Below are 17,779 nucleotides of genomic sequence, written 5' to 3'. Positions count from 1 at the left end.
GTATCCCTCAACTATTAACTCTAAAATAGAATGATGATTAATTTGTGCACTTAAATTTAAAACCAGATTGTCATTTTAGACACTGGATTTATTCCCCATGTTTTAGAAACATGATCATGAGATATTTAATTTCCACTTGGGTAACTATCAAATGGACAGGTAAGGTTGCCACATTTAATTGTCTGCCTTTCAAGAAAAAAAATATAACTTCAAAATTTATATCATGCAGCAACATTAGGTAGCTAAATGAGGTTAAAGTCTTCATATAAAAACATTGTTACATCATAGCAGCATGTTTCCATGCAGGTTCCCTAAAATAATTTTGAGGCTCTAACATTCTGAAAGATTCAGTGGAATGAGTTTTGGGGTAAGTAAGAGAGAAATCTCAGATTAAGAACTCATGCAAAGATTGGTACCTGAAGGAGAGAAAAGATCACATGCTAAATTCTCCCCTTCCCCTCCCCTCCCCAAACTTTTCAGTGTCAAATTTAACTTCCCTTTATGTTATTTGGGTGCTAGGTCCTTTTCTTATTGCTAATAACTTTGCTCTTATTTTACAAAATGGCTCCTTTTCAGAATAATCCAATAATCACTCAAGTGCTGCAGGTGGAGGAGATTAGTAATTCAACAGGACATCATCTACCCCCAGCCCCAAGTCATTACTGATTTAATAGCCCAGTAACCCTGACATTCCTCCAGTGAATTTAAAATTGAGGGTCTAATGACCTATGGCCACTAGAGACCCCATAAAACTTACTGGAAAATTTAGGGAGTGCAGGTTTTTCTGGCCAAATGCCAATTTGGTATTTATTTACTTGGGACCTTCTTAAATCCAGCTAGCAATTTTAATTGACTACTGTCCTATTTAAATATGGAGATATTCCTATCTCATAGAACTGGAAGGGACCTTAAAAGGTCATTGAGTCCAGTCCCCTGTCTTCACTAGCAGGACCTAGTCCTGATTTTGCCCCAGATCCCTAAATGGCCCCCTTGAGGATTGAACTCTCAACCCTGGGTTTAGCAGGCCAATGCTCAAACCACTGAGCTATCCCTCCCCCCTAAACTATGGTGCTGTGCAATTATATCCCACTCTAGAGCTAGCTATATAGCATTGCTGAGTGAATGATTCTTGCATAAAGCTACATAGTTTATAAAGTGCTTTGAGATAAATGCTACATTAATGAAATTTTAATTTGTCACTAAAGATGCAACACTTTTAAACAAATAAGGTTCTCTCTCTAGCTGAATATTGTGCTCAAGTATTTCTAAAGCTCAAATCATTTGTAGTTCTGTAAAGGTGACTGCAGTACAAATTTAAATTCCTTATTTGTCAACAGAAAATCAACATTATAGGAGCTTCTGCACTTATCCTCCAGATACAGCAACTTTAATCTCAAAAGGTCCTCCTCAAGATATGAAAAAAGTTCCATCTCCATTCAGTCCTTCCTCTCTCTGCTACAACAATGAAGGTGGCAAGTGTAATATGGATAACAGGAAACCAGATTGAGACCCTAGAATTCATTTCATATAGGCCATTAGCTGGCAGTGAAAACCATCAGAATGTAGCAACTTGATCACTACAAACATGGGGCAGATGGATATTCCTGTTATCAAGTAGCCCCTTAAATGATAAATAGCTGGATTTCAGTGTTTTGCATTTGGCAATAAATTCTAATTTTTTTAAAATCACCACAAAAAATAAAAAAAAAAAAGTATACAGTTGTTTAACTGCATCCTTCAGCAACAGAAATTGAACATAGTACTTGTTTCTACACCCTTCACTAACTAAACTTAAAAGTTTGGCATAGTTTTAAATATTTCATTCCTACATGCATCTTAAGAAACGAGGTTAGAATTACCTTTACTCCTTTTGTTTTGCCTTTTTAGCATGCCACCACACACTGATGTTCATTAAAGATGTAAATTAGCTATAGTTAACTATATTTTTCTCAAAAAAAATGTTTAACAATAAATACGTTTTGATAAACTGCCATTTTATAATCTGACAATCTATTAAGAAAAATCACTCTACTGTAATGAAAAAGCAGGTGTGTGTGTGTTGTACTCAACAGGCCTGTAAATATAATAAAAAATACTTGTTTGACAACCCAAATTGATTTAAGATGCCATAACTTGAAGCTTTGTAAGTAGCAGCAGCTTTCTAGCAGTGGTCTTGAAAATGTCCAGCCTTATCAATATAGTATACAGATTTAATCAGTGAAATAATGTGGTCAACTGCAAGCCTGCATTTTTATTTTTTAAGGGGCATAACACCTCCTACTGCTACTTGGTACAGAGGGGAACAAGTGGGTGAAAAGAAGGGGCCACTCCCTCAATAGAAACTTAGCTCCAGGGAGGGTAAAGACAACCAGGTGGTTAGAGTTTGGGAGAATAGTTGCTCTGAAGCATGTGCCCTGTCAGGGAAAGTTAAGTGCAAAGAGCATAGTGAGATACTGCTACCCTCAGGAGTCAAAATTCCCCTCTGCATGGAGGTGGACACAATTGGGCAGCCGAGCAAAACAGTGTTCAGCTTCATAGGGCATAATAGAATTGCTGTTCCTCTAGATCTGGTCTTCCATTAGAAGTACCAGCCAGACACACTGGTGGGGTTCTTCTCTGCTTCTCACTGCCTCCTCCACAAGATAATGTGGTAGTACATCAGTGGTGGCTCATACAGCTATTTGGGTTTGTTTGTGAGTTTTTTTATTAGATTCATGGAGGCCATATCAAATAAGTGTCTACATTTCCCCACACTGCCCCCGCCATAGTACATTCTAGCCCACAGTGGAGGTGTTTGAATTTGCCAGAATTCCTTTTCCAGATAAGGTATTAGATTGCAGCCATTGTTCAGGCCACAGAAAATTGAACATTTATATAATGCCTGTTAAACCCCACAATTCAATTATTGAGGAAGTCTTGCTCCGGGGGATAAGAGCTCTACCTCAGCTGGAGCTGACTGAGTACTTAACAGTGTTATCCTAATATATTATAAAACAATATACACTTACACTGGTACGGTCTTTAAACCCCTTTGATTAAAATTGCATTTGAAGGCACTCAGTTTTACAAGATTTTTAAAGGAGTCAAGTATGTTTTCTGCAGTTGCAGTAATGAAAAATGTTAGCTATTTACACTCAATAGCAAATCAAGTACCATCGAATATTCAGGGCTGTTGCTTTTAGCTAGCAACCACCGTAGTCATAAAACTCTGAATTTAGGAACTGCAGGACCAGAGTTCTTGCTGCAGCTGTGTGTAACTAAAAGGTATAGCCTCTCCATAACTGAGGCTAGGTCTACACTACAGCGGGGGTCCGACCTAAGATACGCAACTTCAGCTACGTGAATACCGTAGCTGAAGTTGCGTATTTTAGGTCGACTTACCTGGCTGTGAGGACGGGGGAAAGTCGACCGCCGCCGCGCTGCCGTCGACTCCGCTGCCGCCTCTTGCCGCGGTGGATTTCCGGAGTCGACGGCAGAGCGATCAGGGATCGATTTTATCACGTCTTCACTAGACGCGATAAGTCGATCCCAGAAAATCGATTGCCTGCCGCCGGACCCTCCGGTAAGTGTAGATGTACCCTAAGATTGCAACCAGAATTCCACTATAAAAGGTGGATTTTGATCCTAATAATGTAATGAGATCCCATCCGAAGACAATATGGCTTTGGTATATTTCAAAATCCTCCTTCCAATTCAAGTTTTTCCTTCATTATTTGTTTAAAGAATTAGTCAACAAGCATGCAGATTTCTTCCTTTACCTCTCCTCCAAGGAAGGAACAAAATAAGCTTCACAGGTTTCACTGAGACAACTCCATGACAGACAAGTTTATTGGAAGGATTCTTAAAAGCAGATACTCTGAATGTGCTCCATCAGCCCAAGTTCAGAAAACAATTGTTTGGTTTCCAAATGATGTGTGCATGTTACAAATTGTACATTTTTAATATCCTAATTTATACCACATGACATGAGCATAAAATACAATGATTATAATGTTACTCAGTATGCCAATTTATTGCTACAATTCCCAACTAACATAGGGCACACCTGGAAATAGCTTGTCCAAAACAGTGACTGCAAGTTAGTGTTCCTGGGACTCCAAGATGTCACTAGTGTTCTGACAAAAAACACCTCTTATACCTAAAAGGCCATTTTGTTTTGTAAGCTAGTCCATTTTTTAAAATGGTCTTACTTGACAGGAAGTGTTAAATTTAAAAGTTGTTTGACTATTCACTGTGTGATATTTATATTGACTGAAATATTTGTTTCCTTTGCTTGGCTTTTACACCTCTAGAAATACCCATGTTTGAGCAAATAGATTTCATATCTAAATCAAAGATACTATAAATTATGCAATAGAACACAAAGAGTAGATTTAGAGGAGTTGTTGAAGGGATGAGGGTCCAGGATCCATGAGTGAAATGCTGCCCCCTTCAAGATGAGTAATTGGGGGGGGGGGCACACCATCACCCAGTGTTGCCATTTAACTTAAAACATAAGTTACCACATGTTTAAGTCATCAGACTACTGTTTGCATCAAAAACTATGCTAATGATGATTTTAAAAACAGTCTGAAGAAAGATCCATATTAACTCTGAATATGAGATGTAAAGTTAAGCTATTTCAGTCTGAGTGAAGCACAGCTGCTTTGTAATGTTAGGTGCTATGTGAAAGCTTCTTTACTATTTAGGTCAAATGATTCTCGTATTTTGCCAGCCCTTTTGACCAATAATGCAGTCAGTTTATTGAAGTAAATTTCAGCAACTGAAACACTTATTTCAACAGCAGGAGACCACTATATCCAGTATGAAAGTAACAGGGTGGTATAAATATAAGCATACTGTATATTACACATTATATATTACACATACTCCAGTTAACCATGGGACAATTAACTGAGTAGATGACTAGTTATCATGGGGTACAAAATATTTTTGTAAACAATATGTTGAGAGATTTTAAGGGAAGTCTGACTGCTGGAAAGATGGTCTTCCTGGATTCCTTTTCTCTTTTTAAAGAAATCAATACTTATTAAGGATGATGTATGTAACAATGCACTTTGTATTAAAACAAGGATCAATATTTTACAGTTTAAGAAACTTTACATATGTACATAAATTACACATCAGGAATGGTTTTAAAGCTCAAAATGAGTCACCTAAAAGTTATTTCCCTTCAATTAAAACCTTTAACTCTTTCACATTATGTTCATTTGCAACTGTCACAGCATGGTCCAGCGCTCGAATACTTGCTAGAAGCTTTACTGTCTGTTTTATGTGCTCCCTAAATGATGGGAAAAAAATAAGTTAATACAACTAGAAATCAAAACCTTGCACAAGTCAAATAATATTTTAGAAATGTTTCACTGCTTATTCTTTTTTCTCACAGCTAGTGAGCCAGCTTGTGGATAATTTTTTTTTTTTTTTATAAATACAGCTCATTGAAATTAGTGTGTTTCTGGATATGAAAACAAAAAAAGAGTCTCTTTTGGGGACAGCAATCCTAGAAACAAAGGGAAGACAAGCTGCATATGTATGGCTTATTTGGACATAGCATAGTCTCAGGACAAACTACTGGGTAATATGCGGTGTTAGGAAGTCAGTCACAGTTCCATTTAACACACACACACTGCTTGAACCAAACAATTTAAAAAATGAGCAGTTTTTGTGCATGCCACAAGAGATAAAAATATTGTTACACATTTGTAATAGATTGACCTGGATTGGGTAGTAATAACAGATTCACAGTAAACAAACTCCTAGCAATCTAGGAGGTACAAGCCTGGTAGGAAAATTTTAAAAGTCCCACAAAAGGAACAAGATTCAGACATGAAATTTAACTATCTAAAGAAATTTTCATGACTACAGAAATTCAAAATCTACCCTAAATGGGACTTTTTTCTATCAAATTGAACTATGAAGTGGTGTCCAACACTCCGAGAAACAAACAGATGCAAACATGGGTTATGATGTTTTGTTTCCCTCTTGGCACAAGTATTTGATGATTGTTTTTGCTTTGAAATAGAATGTAGTAGAGTAATATTTCCCCAGTTACTATGAGACGGAGGAGCCTAGATGAATAGCTATGTTGCAAAGGGAAATAAGGACATTTATGTAATTTTGTAAGATGAAGTCAATATAGATCAGTGGCCAATTGCACAATTGTTACCAGGAAAGTTTGGGATTTATTGTATATTTCCATATACTTAATAAAAGTTATCGGCACATAGCAAAGACAACTAAATTAATTGGAACTGGAATATCAGGAAGAAATCTTTTTGGCTCAATATCTATCTACCCTTTCTTTATTAATCCACAGTTCCAGTGCGAGTTTACCAGACAAACAGCTAGTGTAGAAAGAAAATACCAATTTATAAACTAGGACGACTATCAAAAGACTTTAATTTTCTACTGGAATCTCTCCCCTCACCTCCTCCAATTCACCTCTAATAGCCACATATGGGCATTTAATCCCATTTATGCTTTTAGGTATGGTGATTCTCATGAGCAGGGGTAAACAATGTTATCTGAGAATGTAAGGAATTTCTCCAGTAGATAAACACACCTGAACAAAGACAAGAGCACAATTTGGATTACAGAAATCTGCATTGCTGACAGTGGCGGGAATTTGCTTGGCAAGCAGTTAGCTGCAACATCAGCAAATTTGTAAAGAAACCATCAAAACCAAATAAAATCCCAAAATGCTACTTTTCAAGTAATATTTTAGAGCAGAACTACACAATGGGAGTAGATTAAATATGACCTTTATACAATACACTAGCCATTCCCAAGAGCCATTGATATCATATTAAGGATCCTATTTAAACTTTAAAAAAGGGGGAGGGAACGCCTCCCAAAGAAAAAAAATATATATGGACATGTCTGTTGGCACATGTGCTTTTGTGCTGTGTATATCAGCAGCATGAGATGCCACTGCATTAAATGATTCAAAATAAATTACCTTGCATTTCTTTTCTCCACATCAGAGCATCCAATACTGTTTCTGTAAATTGTATCAGCCAGATGAACAAGGTATCTACACAAGTTTTCTAACTGGGAAATAGTCTTGTCCCCTTTTAGATTAGTGAACCACTGTTTAGGAAAGCAAGCAATTACCTAGAGATGAGGGAAGAAGAAAATGTGTTAACAGCAAAAAGGCAAGAAAGTTGACTAATACCTACGGTCTGATACCAGTATTGGCACTGGTAAGGCCTAAAACAATAAGGCTTACACTGTGAGGACACTATAACATATTAAAGACCAATGTGAGAAATAAGATGCTAGCAACATATTCTAATCAATATCTTAAAAAAAAAAAGCACCAACAATATAGAGGATAGCAATAAGCAGAATTCTAATTTCATATAATGTATCTTCTATTAAAAACAGTTGTCTGTTATGAAAACATAGTAACTGTTTTATTTGTAAAAAGAGATATGGGCAACATTGGAAATCTTAGGCTAAATACACGAAACTGAATAGTCTCCCACTAGGGCTCCAAATATTCATTTTACTTGACTGGAAATTCAAGAGTTAGAAAATATTATACATAAAAACATTTTCTAAGTATATTTTGTTCCTTTGTACTTACACTTTGAGCTTTTTTAATGCTGTCATCTCCATACTCAGAATTCTGAAAAGCCATAAGGATATATCTATTTAGCAGGCCATCTATCGATAACTCCTGTAGAGTTTTGTTTGAAAGAATTCCATACCACTGGAGAAAGTTTCCTAGTAACTAAAGACACCAGAGACAATGGAAGTGTTGAATATTTGAAGGCAAAACATAAGCAACTATTGATAAACTAGAAAAAAAAATTTTAAGCAGGTAAAAAGACATGTTTAAATGTACTGATCAGGGTGAGGTAAAGAAAATAAACTTCTTATGGTTCAGTTTCATGACTAAATAGAACCAGTGAGATGTCATTCTTCCCAATGTTATAACATTGGATTTGTACAAAAATGAGGATTACAGAACATTCTATGGAAAATATATACAAAGAAACTACAAGAGCAAATTGCATTTTTACAGCCAAAATTTGTTCTATAAAGTCTATTAACTGTAGTCTAGTGCAGTGATGTCCGAACTTTTAAGCCTGAGGGCTGAACAAATTTAAACACAACAAAAACACAATCAGTACTTGGGGGCAGACTCTGCCCTGTTCTTGCTTCCTCTGTACCACCTGCAAACAACCCTGGCACGGGAAAAATCCCGTTATCGTACAGACAGCATGGGTAGTGCCTTCACTTGACTCCCGACAGCCATTGGTACAGAAGGGATGTTGAGCAGGGGAGAGTGGCTAAGCGTTTTATCTCCAAGTGGAATATGGACCATAGGGAACCAATGCCAGCTGGTACAAATTAAAGCATCTTGCAGACCAGTGCAGAGGCAGAGAATAAGGGAGCTGTTGGATCTCAGCTTCTCCTTGATCTCCATTCTCCTGTGCTGCAGTCAGTGGCTGTGTGGGGTTTAAGAGACTTTTTTGACAGGTACTCCCCTAAGCAAAGTCAGAGCTAGTAGAACTCCAGATCCTTTTTTCTGGAGCTTCCATAGTCTGGCAAGAAAGCAGGCACCCTATCCTGCAATGTGAAATCAGCAGTTCAGAGCACTCCCAATTCACACCAAAGCTCCAGCTGGGGCTTCAAAGAAAGTAGTGGAAGGCAGTTTGGGAGGATGTGCCTGCTCCTACTTCCTCCCTGGAGCAGCAGGGATGATGCAAAACATTTCATTAAAAAAGTTACAGGGAGCAACATTTTAAATGAAATAAATACCAGTTTTCTTAACAGCATAGCTGTCGAATTGTTGTGCTCAGTGTGTGACATTTTATGCAGATTTAATAAGCTATTTTGCACGTTTGCAAATCTGAACATAACTAGAGACTTCAGCTTTCAGTCAATACAATCTGTCCCAAACAGTGAAAGGGGAAGACATGCAGCTGCACTAAACTTGATTGCTGTTGCTGTGGGGAGATAAATGGGTGTTGGAGCGCATTTGGGAGCATGGGATGGTTTCAGTGGTAGGTGACTTGAGGCTGTCTGGGTGGAAAGCTCTGCGAGAGTACCTGGGGGAAAGCTGGTACGGATAGCTGTTAGAGCTTGGGATCAGTACTAAGCCCCTCACCTTCTCTCTGTTGCTTCAATGTGCTACCATTGCTGCCACTACTATGCTCTTTCCCTACTCTGATCCAGCAGAGGTAGCAGTGAGGCCTCGCTGCCTGCTGAGCAGGTGCCACAGCAACTCCTGGCAGCCAGTGGCACCAATATTACAAGTCACTTCCACAACTTGCTAAGATGTCTCACAGGTTGTAAAGAATAAGTAACAGGGCTGTCAAATGGAAGTGTCCATGCAAGGTGTGTGATACTTTGTCAAGATTGTCGGTCAGGACTGCAATGTAGAGCCTCAGAGCCCCTAGACCAGTGTTTTTCAAAGTTCGGGTTGTGACCCAGTACTGGGTCGCGGCATGCAAGGCACTGGGTCGCCTTGCTCAGCACCCAGGGACCCTAGCAGCTCTGGTCAGCACTGCCGACCAGGACGTTAAAAGTCCCGTCGACAGTGCTGCCCAGCTAAGGCAGGCTAGTGCCTATTTGTTCCGACACTGTGCTGTGCCCCGGAAGCAGCCAGCAACGGGTCCGGTTTCTAGGCAGGGGGGCCACGAGGCACCGTGCACTGCCCCTGCCTCGAGCACCAGCTCCATACTCCTGCATGCGAGAGCCACACCTGCTGCTGGCTCTCTTCTGGGCACAGCGTGGTCTGCGATGCCAGGACAGGCGGGAAGCCTACCTCTGCACCCCACCTGCGCCGCTGACTGGGAGCCACCAGAGGTAAGTCCGTGCCCCAAGCCCCTGCCCCAGCCATGAGCCCCCCCCCCAAACCCCTCATCCCTGGCCCCTCCCCAGAGCCTGCACCCCCAGCCCACAGCCCTGATCCCCTTCTGGACCCCAATCCGCTGCCCCAGCCCTGAGCCCCTCCCACACCCCAAACCCCTCATCCCCAGATCCATTGGGTCACAGGCATCAATAATTTTCTTCAACTGGGTCCCCAGGAAAAAAAGTTTGAAAACCACTGCCCTAGACCACAGGTTGGACACCATTGGTCTCATGGTTTAGCACAGAACTGGAAAGGCCACGAACTCAATACTAATCCTGACTCTCGCAGACTTCTATGGCTTTGTCAAGTCACAATTATTCTGTGACACTTTCCCCATCTGTAAAATGACATTTTCCTACCACATCATAGTGAAGTGAGGGGGTTATTGATGAAAATTGCTTTCAAGATGTGGCTGAATTTACTTAAAAAAAAAAAGCAAGATCATGAACATGTGACCAATTTTGGTCTTCTACAAATCACTTTCATTTTAATGTTTGAGAACTGAGAGCCATGCCCAGTTTTTCCTTTAGAACGCACACCCACTCACATCCATGAAAAAAATTAAAAAGGAAAGAAAAAAGTTTAAAGGTGGCAAACTGTACACTTTTTGAAATGTTTGTTGCCAAAATGTTACAAGTATGGTTATGTATATGAACAGATTTTCAAACATATCCAGAAGTTGGAGAAACAATCCCATTCTCCCCAGTTCAGTCCCTACACCCACCACTGGAAAATCCAAGATCTACTACTGTTTGCAGAAGTCTGTAAAGTTTGTCTTAAACTCCAATCTATGCATCCACTCCTTTGGTTCATTTGTTGAGTTCATATACTTTATTTCAAATGAAAGGGCAAGCGACCATTGTCTCTAATTTCAACAGTCGCTAAAGGGGAAGGGGGAAAAAAAAAAAGAGGGCCACCTTCTGACTGCATTTGTGAAGGTGTTTCTTCCATCTTCTCTCTACCCCCCAGCCTCAAGTAGACCAAGATTACAATTGTTCTAGAATTCTACAGCAAGCAGTGACTGAAAGCCGATGGGATAAATAAAGGTGTCACTTGTGCACAATGAGTTTGATGTTTCCTACTTTTTTAAAAGTTAAAAATAAACACAACCTAAGTAGCTGTTCTGTCCTTTATCCCCAACCAAGACCTTTCATTTTAGCTAGCCTGTTTATATTTTGCCCGCACACTTTTTTAGACTGTCAGATTTTTTTTTTTTGTGGTCATTTGGACTATCAAGACTGATCTGCTTTGTATGTCAAATAAATATGTAATGCATAATTTTAAAATAGTTGTCATTTACAAAGTGATCTGTCCAAGATCTCTCTTCTCTTTGTGTAAGAGATGGTTTTAAAAAGGGGATGAAATTTTGTCAAAAGGTAATTTCCTTTAAACCTTGTAGTACTTTAACTTAAAATTAAAATTTATCTTAAAATTACAAATGTTCACCATATCTGTACTTATCTACCCCACTCAAAGTACTGAATATAGCGGTTTCATTAGTCTAGAAAAATAATTTTTTTCTAAATTTTCCCATGACCTCCCTTCCATCTTATGCATTTTAAGTAATTCTTTAAAATATTTAAGTGTATTTTATGGTAGCAGTACCTGGCCCGAGGCCTCATCAGATATTTTTGTTCACTTACCTTCACTGAGGACCAAAACTGGCGTTGGAAAAACAAATAAGGACCAGAGTTCTTGTTTTCTAAGATGCTGGAAAATAAAAGATTTCTCTAAACTTGTTTAATAAGTAACCATAAAAATTTCAGTCTGAAGGTTGTGGACTACGCTTATTTTCATGAATGGAGGGCAAACTATAGTAAAAATTCCAAAGTTTCAAATAATCTCTTCATTATTTTCACCTCATTACAGTCTTACAGTATGTTGTTAAACCTGAAAAAAAATCACTATAACCCAAAACTAAGAACCAGCCCAGAGCTATGAAAAAGCCTCAGCTACCATATGCAAGACAAAAGGCAACTGGTATTGCCAATCAAGATGTTTATGGCTGTTTTGCACATTTAACAAGCAACTTACTTTTTGGGGTACAATGGCATGAATACATCGTCATCTAGCGTTCTTCTCATTCTTAGTAACAGGGCCTTCAAAAGTGTCTGAAAAAGTTGAGATGAAAATGCTAAAAATTTTTGCAGTCCTGCTTTGGTTGTTAGCTAAATTAAAGATCTCTTTAGAAGTTAAAAAAGCAAAGTGCTTTAAGCCCCAATTCAGCAAAATACATAAACATGCTTAACTTCAAGTATGCGAGTAGTCCCACTGAAGTCAAATATTGGAAATATCTACAATTAACAAGTCAGTAAAAATACTGGACTTCAGTTTAAAGGGAACATAAGTCAATGTGGCTACTCCTGTGCTTAACTTTAAACAAATTCTTAACAATTTGCAGGATCAGGGTCTTAGGGTATGTCTATACCCAGCCGCTAGTTTGGCGGCTGGCAATCAAACTTCTGGGTTCGACTTATCGCATCTTGTCTGGACGCGATAAGTCGAACCCGGAAGTGCTCGCCGTCGACTGCGGTACTCCAGCTAGACGAGAGGAGTACCGCGGAGTCAACGGGGGAGCCTGCCTGCCGTGTGTGGACCGAGGTAAGATCGAACTAAGGTACTTCAAACTTCAGCTACGTTATTCACGTAGCTGAAGTTGCGTACCTTAGTTCGATTTGGGGGGTTAGTGTAGACCAACCCTTACACAGTCTTAATCTATCAACTCTGCTGGGAGTTCTCTCTTATTATTCTAAGGTTTGCATTCACACTCCGTTAACTCCGATACTGTAAGTATACGGCTACGACACTGCAAAATATCATTAAGTTGTCAAAGACAAGTTCTTTTATCATATAAGACAAGCAAATGGGGAACTCAATCTAGAGAAGGTTCTATCAATACAATATGCTATGAAAACTGAAGCAACGGTGTTTCCAACTGAACCTTAAAGTGAAATTATAAGCCCCATAACTAAGTTTGGTACATTTTGAATCATCCTGTTCAAATCCTATTGTACATTTTGTACAGACTCAAATGGCTTAGCTCCCTTCCTGGTTTACTTCCCCCAGCTGCTGCATTGGATCTTTAGTGCTACGGAATTGGGCACTGACACATCCATTAGTTGTAAGATTCTGCTCCTTGCTCCAATGTGTGTAATGTCTCTCATTATGCTGCATAAATTCTATAAAACAGATTCCCAAACAAGTGTGACTGGGGAAAAAAAAATGTTACCTGTGTATTTTTGTTTTCTGCGTTTACCACTGAAGGGTATCCATTTACTAGTTTCTGTGTAACTGCTACCATCCTAGATGTCTGTGTCGTAGAAAAAGGGTCCCATATACTTTCAGCAAGTACTAGTAAAAATAATTAAGAATTACTACACAGTTTTCTTTGCAGGTGCTCAAAAAGTAGGTATTAAGACAGTTAAATCATACGAAAGTTGTTTTCTCCTGTATTTACTATGGTTTAATATTTGTAGAAGTTACAAAATAGCATTTTTAAGTTATACCTGTTAGTTTAGGGAGAACAACTCTTTCCACAATGGTAGGTAATAGCGAAATATCAGCATCATCCTTCTCTTGCTCCTGTTCTTCACAGCCATAAAATAGCAACGATTCAAACCACAACATACTCTCAAAATCTTGACACTTGCCCTATTAAAATTAATAAGGCTGACGTTAATCCCATACATCTAAACATTGTTTGAGGCCAACAGTAGTTTTAAAGAGCCTGAACAACTTATTTAGCCATCCTAAAACATCAGCATAATACACTTGAAGGCCTAAGTTTTTTTCTCCTTTTAAAAAGAAAAAAAAATAGCTTTGGAATTATGTGCCAAGTATCCTCGACATCCTAAAAGTATTAAGCACGTTAGCCATTAGACAAAGGGCCAGATTTTTAAGAGGTGTTTAAGCACCTAATGGGATTTTCAAAGGCACCTAACTCGCATGGAATTCAATGCAGACTTCTGTCTGCATCTTTATCTGGCCCAAAATACCTTAGTTAAGCACAAAGCACTTAGGCCCTATTAATTTCTGCAACTGATTCTGCGTGACTGAGGGTAAGCCACTCTGCCTTAATTTCCCCATTAACAAAATGGGGAGGGTATTCACTTATTTCAGAGAGATGTAAAGTACTTTGTTTTCTTATTTTCGTGGCATACAAATCATTGGCTACCACTCTGTACAAAACCCCAGTATGGAATACGCTAGTGATACCATATTAACTACAGAATCCTGATGTAAACAAGTTTAAAATGTTTTAAGATCTGTTTTCCCTTAAGTGCTTTTGTTCTAAATAAATACTTCGCCTTAAGGAGGCTATTTGGTTACTGGATACCACTGTCATTGCTCCCAAAGGAAAGAGAACTGCAGGTGTTGAACTTAAGTCAGACCTGCTGTGGTAACCACAGGGGACAACAGTCTGTGGCCCAGTCTGAGCATGGAAGAATCATATGATTCCATTAAAAAAAAAAAAAAGGTTATGAATCATATCTCCTGGGAGACCTAACCATGGTCTAGGACCACACTGTGTTTAGATGTGGTACATAAAGAACAAAAACAAAGTCCCTGCCCTAAAGAGCTTACCCCTTATAAGCTTGAGGCCCAAGACCTGAGAGTGGCATAGTCGAAAAGACCTGGAGGGTAATTCACCTTGTTTTGAAAAAATGACGCTCCACTGCACAACAGTTCACTTAATTTTAATTGCAGTATCTTACCTCCAAAGGAGTCCAGGTAAGGAGCTGAAGTCTTATTAAAGGATTAAACAGCTTTGGTAAACAGAGGCCAATATAAGCATCCTTGTAAGAAGAGAAATACTTGGAACGCCAGGCTTCAAACTGTGATTTAATGCAGTCAATTGAGTAGAAACTTTCTAGTACATCTTCAAAAACTTTGCTGGACTCCTTCAAAATGCGATCTAGGGGAAAAAAAGTGTAGAGAACTAGGTAACAAGCTGATGTTCTATCGTCTGCAAGAGCTCCCATAAGGTGGTTTACCCAAGCAAATTAAAGGAGATTCAAATTAGAAACTGACAAAAGCAACAACAACAACAACAAATCAGTTTTCTAGTTTCTGCTCCTCTATTCTTCCCACACACTGCAACACAAACAGTGCCTGGGTGCTACAAGTGTCTATTTGGTATATTGTTTTATCATGCAAATATGTTTTATATTAAGATCTAGTAAGCTTTTGTAGCACCGCCAGTTTTGTTTCAGTAGTAGCCAGTAGTGGGACTGTATCAATAATGATAAATAAGGGTGAAAATGAAGAACCATGCGCCACGTTCTAAGTGTGATGGGGCATCCTTAATACTAGCCAGTCAAATGAGGGTTCCAGAAAGTGTGGATTCAGACATGTGGATCTTAGAGTGTGTGTATTGAACTGTTGACAATATTAATATACATATATCACATTTAGTGAACATTACAATTAACAGGAACTTTTTTGTATTTTTACTGTACTAATAGTTTGCTAGCCTAGCAGCTGTCCAAGTTCCTGCTTTATCCTTTTACTCCCTCTCACCCCTTTTCTTACACTATTACATTCTCTTCATTTTAGTCATTCCTTCTTCCTGCAGCTCTAGTTCTCTTTGTTGTAAACAATGTTTAGAGTTAGAGCATCAAGAATATAAAGGAGACAAACTTCAAAGGGCCCTTCCTGTAGCTCTTCAGTTCCAAAAGAGAAACCAATGAGAGGTGTTACAGCTATATGGTGCTTCACTGTGTATCTTTTACACCGGGCTCCCACAACAGTGATACCTAAACTAAGAACCTATTAAGTTGTCCCAGAGATCTTTAACTGCCATTATGTCCCAGTTATATGTGCGCCATTTGTGCATCTTGCAATCCAAAATGAATCTATGGTATGTGTCATATGAATATACTAGAAGTCTTTAATAGATACTGAGCAGGCATAGTATCTGTTTCTAAATCTCATATATATGCACAAGAAGCCAAGTTAAAACAGCAGTTCAGGCACTAAGTTTTTAACTAGATAGTTGAGGTTAATATTGTTTTTAAACACAGTTTTATTGTACCTGCACAAAACCTAAACAGACACTCCACTTTACAAAACTCAAACAGATTACTCTTATGCACTGAGAGCAGTTTTTGTGAAACCACAGCCAATTAAAAGAATGGAAATTTTAGGGCTATAGGCTTACAGGGCTTAGTCACGACACAGCCCATTTAGTTACATGTATGCAAGGAAAAAAATATTAAAATTTCAAACTACTAGTGCAACATAGCTCCATAAAAATTGTCAATAAGCTTATAGACACTTATGCAGAACTTCAGAAAAGACATTGTCCTACCAAAGTCTGTGACTTCAGAATTCTAAGGGATAACAGAATATCATGCCAAAAATCACCCAAAAATAGTTTTTTAGAAGACAGAGTTCAAGTGTCCCCTATTGAACAATGAATTGCCAAAATCCACACAAACTTAAACGTTTAACTCTTTGTCATTAGAGGGAGCATGTGTTTCAGTTTCATAATACAATAGAAACCACTCACACTTGCAAAGAAAGAGCACTGAATTTGTGCAAAAATATATGGTGGCATGGGGAAGGAGGCATGTTGTTACCCTTTACTATGCAAGCTTGTTCAGCAAGAAGGGAGGAAGAGCAATTCTTCTATTTTAGCTAGAATATCTCCATAGAATAAATTGAGTTTGTACATGATTTTAGAACAGGTCTGTTAAACTTGGTTTTAAGAGTTGATATTGTCCCCATCAAGTTCCATATTCTTATTAAATGCTTTTTTTAAAAAAACAACTTCAAGTCACTGTTGTGATTCTGTTATCTTGTCATTCGGAGTCTAGAAAAAATCCATATTGTGTAACATGCATTTTTATTTATTTATTTATTTATTTTTAGGATTTCCATGTTCAGTTAATAAGTGAGTGACTTTTCTAACCTCGTTCCATGTTGAAATTAGTAATATCTGTTGAAGTTTCTTCATCATCGCTAGAAAGGCCTTCAAAGTGATCTGCCATCTTCCCAGTTTGTTCTCTTGCTTGCCTACGACGGGCTCTATAAGGCAACAATACAATTACAGTACAAACCAATCATTAAGATCTTTGTACAAATGAACAAGAGAGTTTTAGCCATGCTGGTCCTGCTCCTGACCCCAGGAGAGCCAAAGTAAAGACAGCCTCTCCATCCCTCACCATGGGAACTAGGGAAAAGCAGTAAGGACTGCAGCAAGACTGGAGTGGCTTATAGGCATTTTCAGTAACTTTAGCAAGTACCATCTGATTGGCTGCTTCCACATACTAAGCCTGAATATTTCTTTGAGGATATCCTTGGCAAGCACATGGGCCGAGGTGCCTGGACAGAGGGATTAGGATGAAAGAAGAAAGTTTAGTTACAGTTCTCCTTCCAACAAACCAGATATGTACTTTTGTCATTTAACTGACATGTTCTCTCCATCACTACACAAAGCAGTCTCTAAGTTGTCCAGGGTGGGGACAGCGCTTTCCTACGTTATTACATCATGCAGGGATTTCCATGATACTGCATGGAGCCTTTGGGTGCGACCCCAAGAGAGTCAGGAAATCTCAGTACTGTACCTTCTAGCCTCCCTTTCCGCAGTCCGCCGTTTTACATATTCTTGATAGAGTGCTCTGTCTCGTCCAAAAGAATCAAGATTCGGTGCCATCAGTGCTTTACCTGCAAGATTACATTGATTGAAATTAAAACACTTTCATCTACAGTAACAGGGAATAATGTGTTGTCCAGTTGTATTTTGAAGCAGCTGAAAACAGACAAACTCAAATGTTTGAATCTGCAGCTACTAGAGGTTGAGAGAAGTAGTGATGGAAGTTGGAATCTCAAATTGAAGATACTCCAAATTTATTCAAATACAAATCTTGCTTCATCACACTTCAGTCTTCCCCTCTAATACTGGTGCTCACA

General features: G+C 38.7%; 1 protein-coding gene across 1 annotated transcript in view; it reads right to left on the bottom strand.

Moving 5' to 3' along the window:
• Positions 1–4,347: 4,347 nt before the first annotated feature.
• The window catches only part of LOC112118629 (PAX3- and PAX7-binding protein 1), a 34,401-nt gene continuing 20,969 nt past the window's right edge, over positions 4,348–17,779 (bottom strand). Inside the window, exons 9-18 of the mRNA XM_024217020.3 lie at positions 17,434–17,533; positions 16,779–16,894; positions 14,581–14,780; positions 13,372–13,516; positions 13,095–13,216; positions 11,900–11,976; positions 11,509–11,575; positions 7,589–7,735; positions 6,959–7,113; positions 4,348–5,281 (exon numbers count right to left, since the gene is read on the bottom strand). Coding sequence (XP_024072788.2) covers positions 5,164–5,281; positions 6,959–7,113; positions 7,589–7,735; positions 11,509–11,575; positions 11,900–11,976; positions 13,095–13,216; positions 13,372–13,516; positions 14,581–14,780; positions 16,779–16,894; positions 17,434–17,533 — 1,247 coding nt within the window. The 3' untranslated portion in view covers positions 4,348–5,163. The remainder of the gene's footprint in view (positions 5,282–6,958; positions 7,114–7,588; positions 7,736–11,508; positions 11,576–11,899; positions 11,977–13,094; positions 13,217–13,371; positions 13,517–14,580; positions 14,781–16,778; positions 16,895–17,433; positions 17,534–17,779) is intronic.

This window comes from Terrapene carolina, unplaced genomic scaffold, assembly GCF_002925995.2.
Source record: "Terrapene carolina triunguis isolate 2854851 unplaced genomic scaffold, T_m_triunguis-2.0 Scaffold31, whole genome shotgun sequence".
In the NCBI taxonomy this organism is placed as follows: domain Eukaryota; kingdom Metazoa; phylum Chordata; order Testudines; family Emydidae; genus Terrapene; species Terrapene triunguis.
This window is presented reverse-complemented; position numbering and strand designations above follow the sequence as displayed.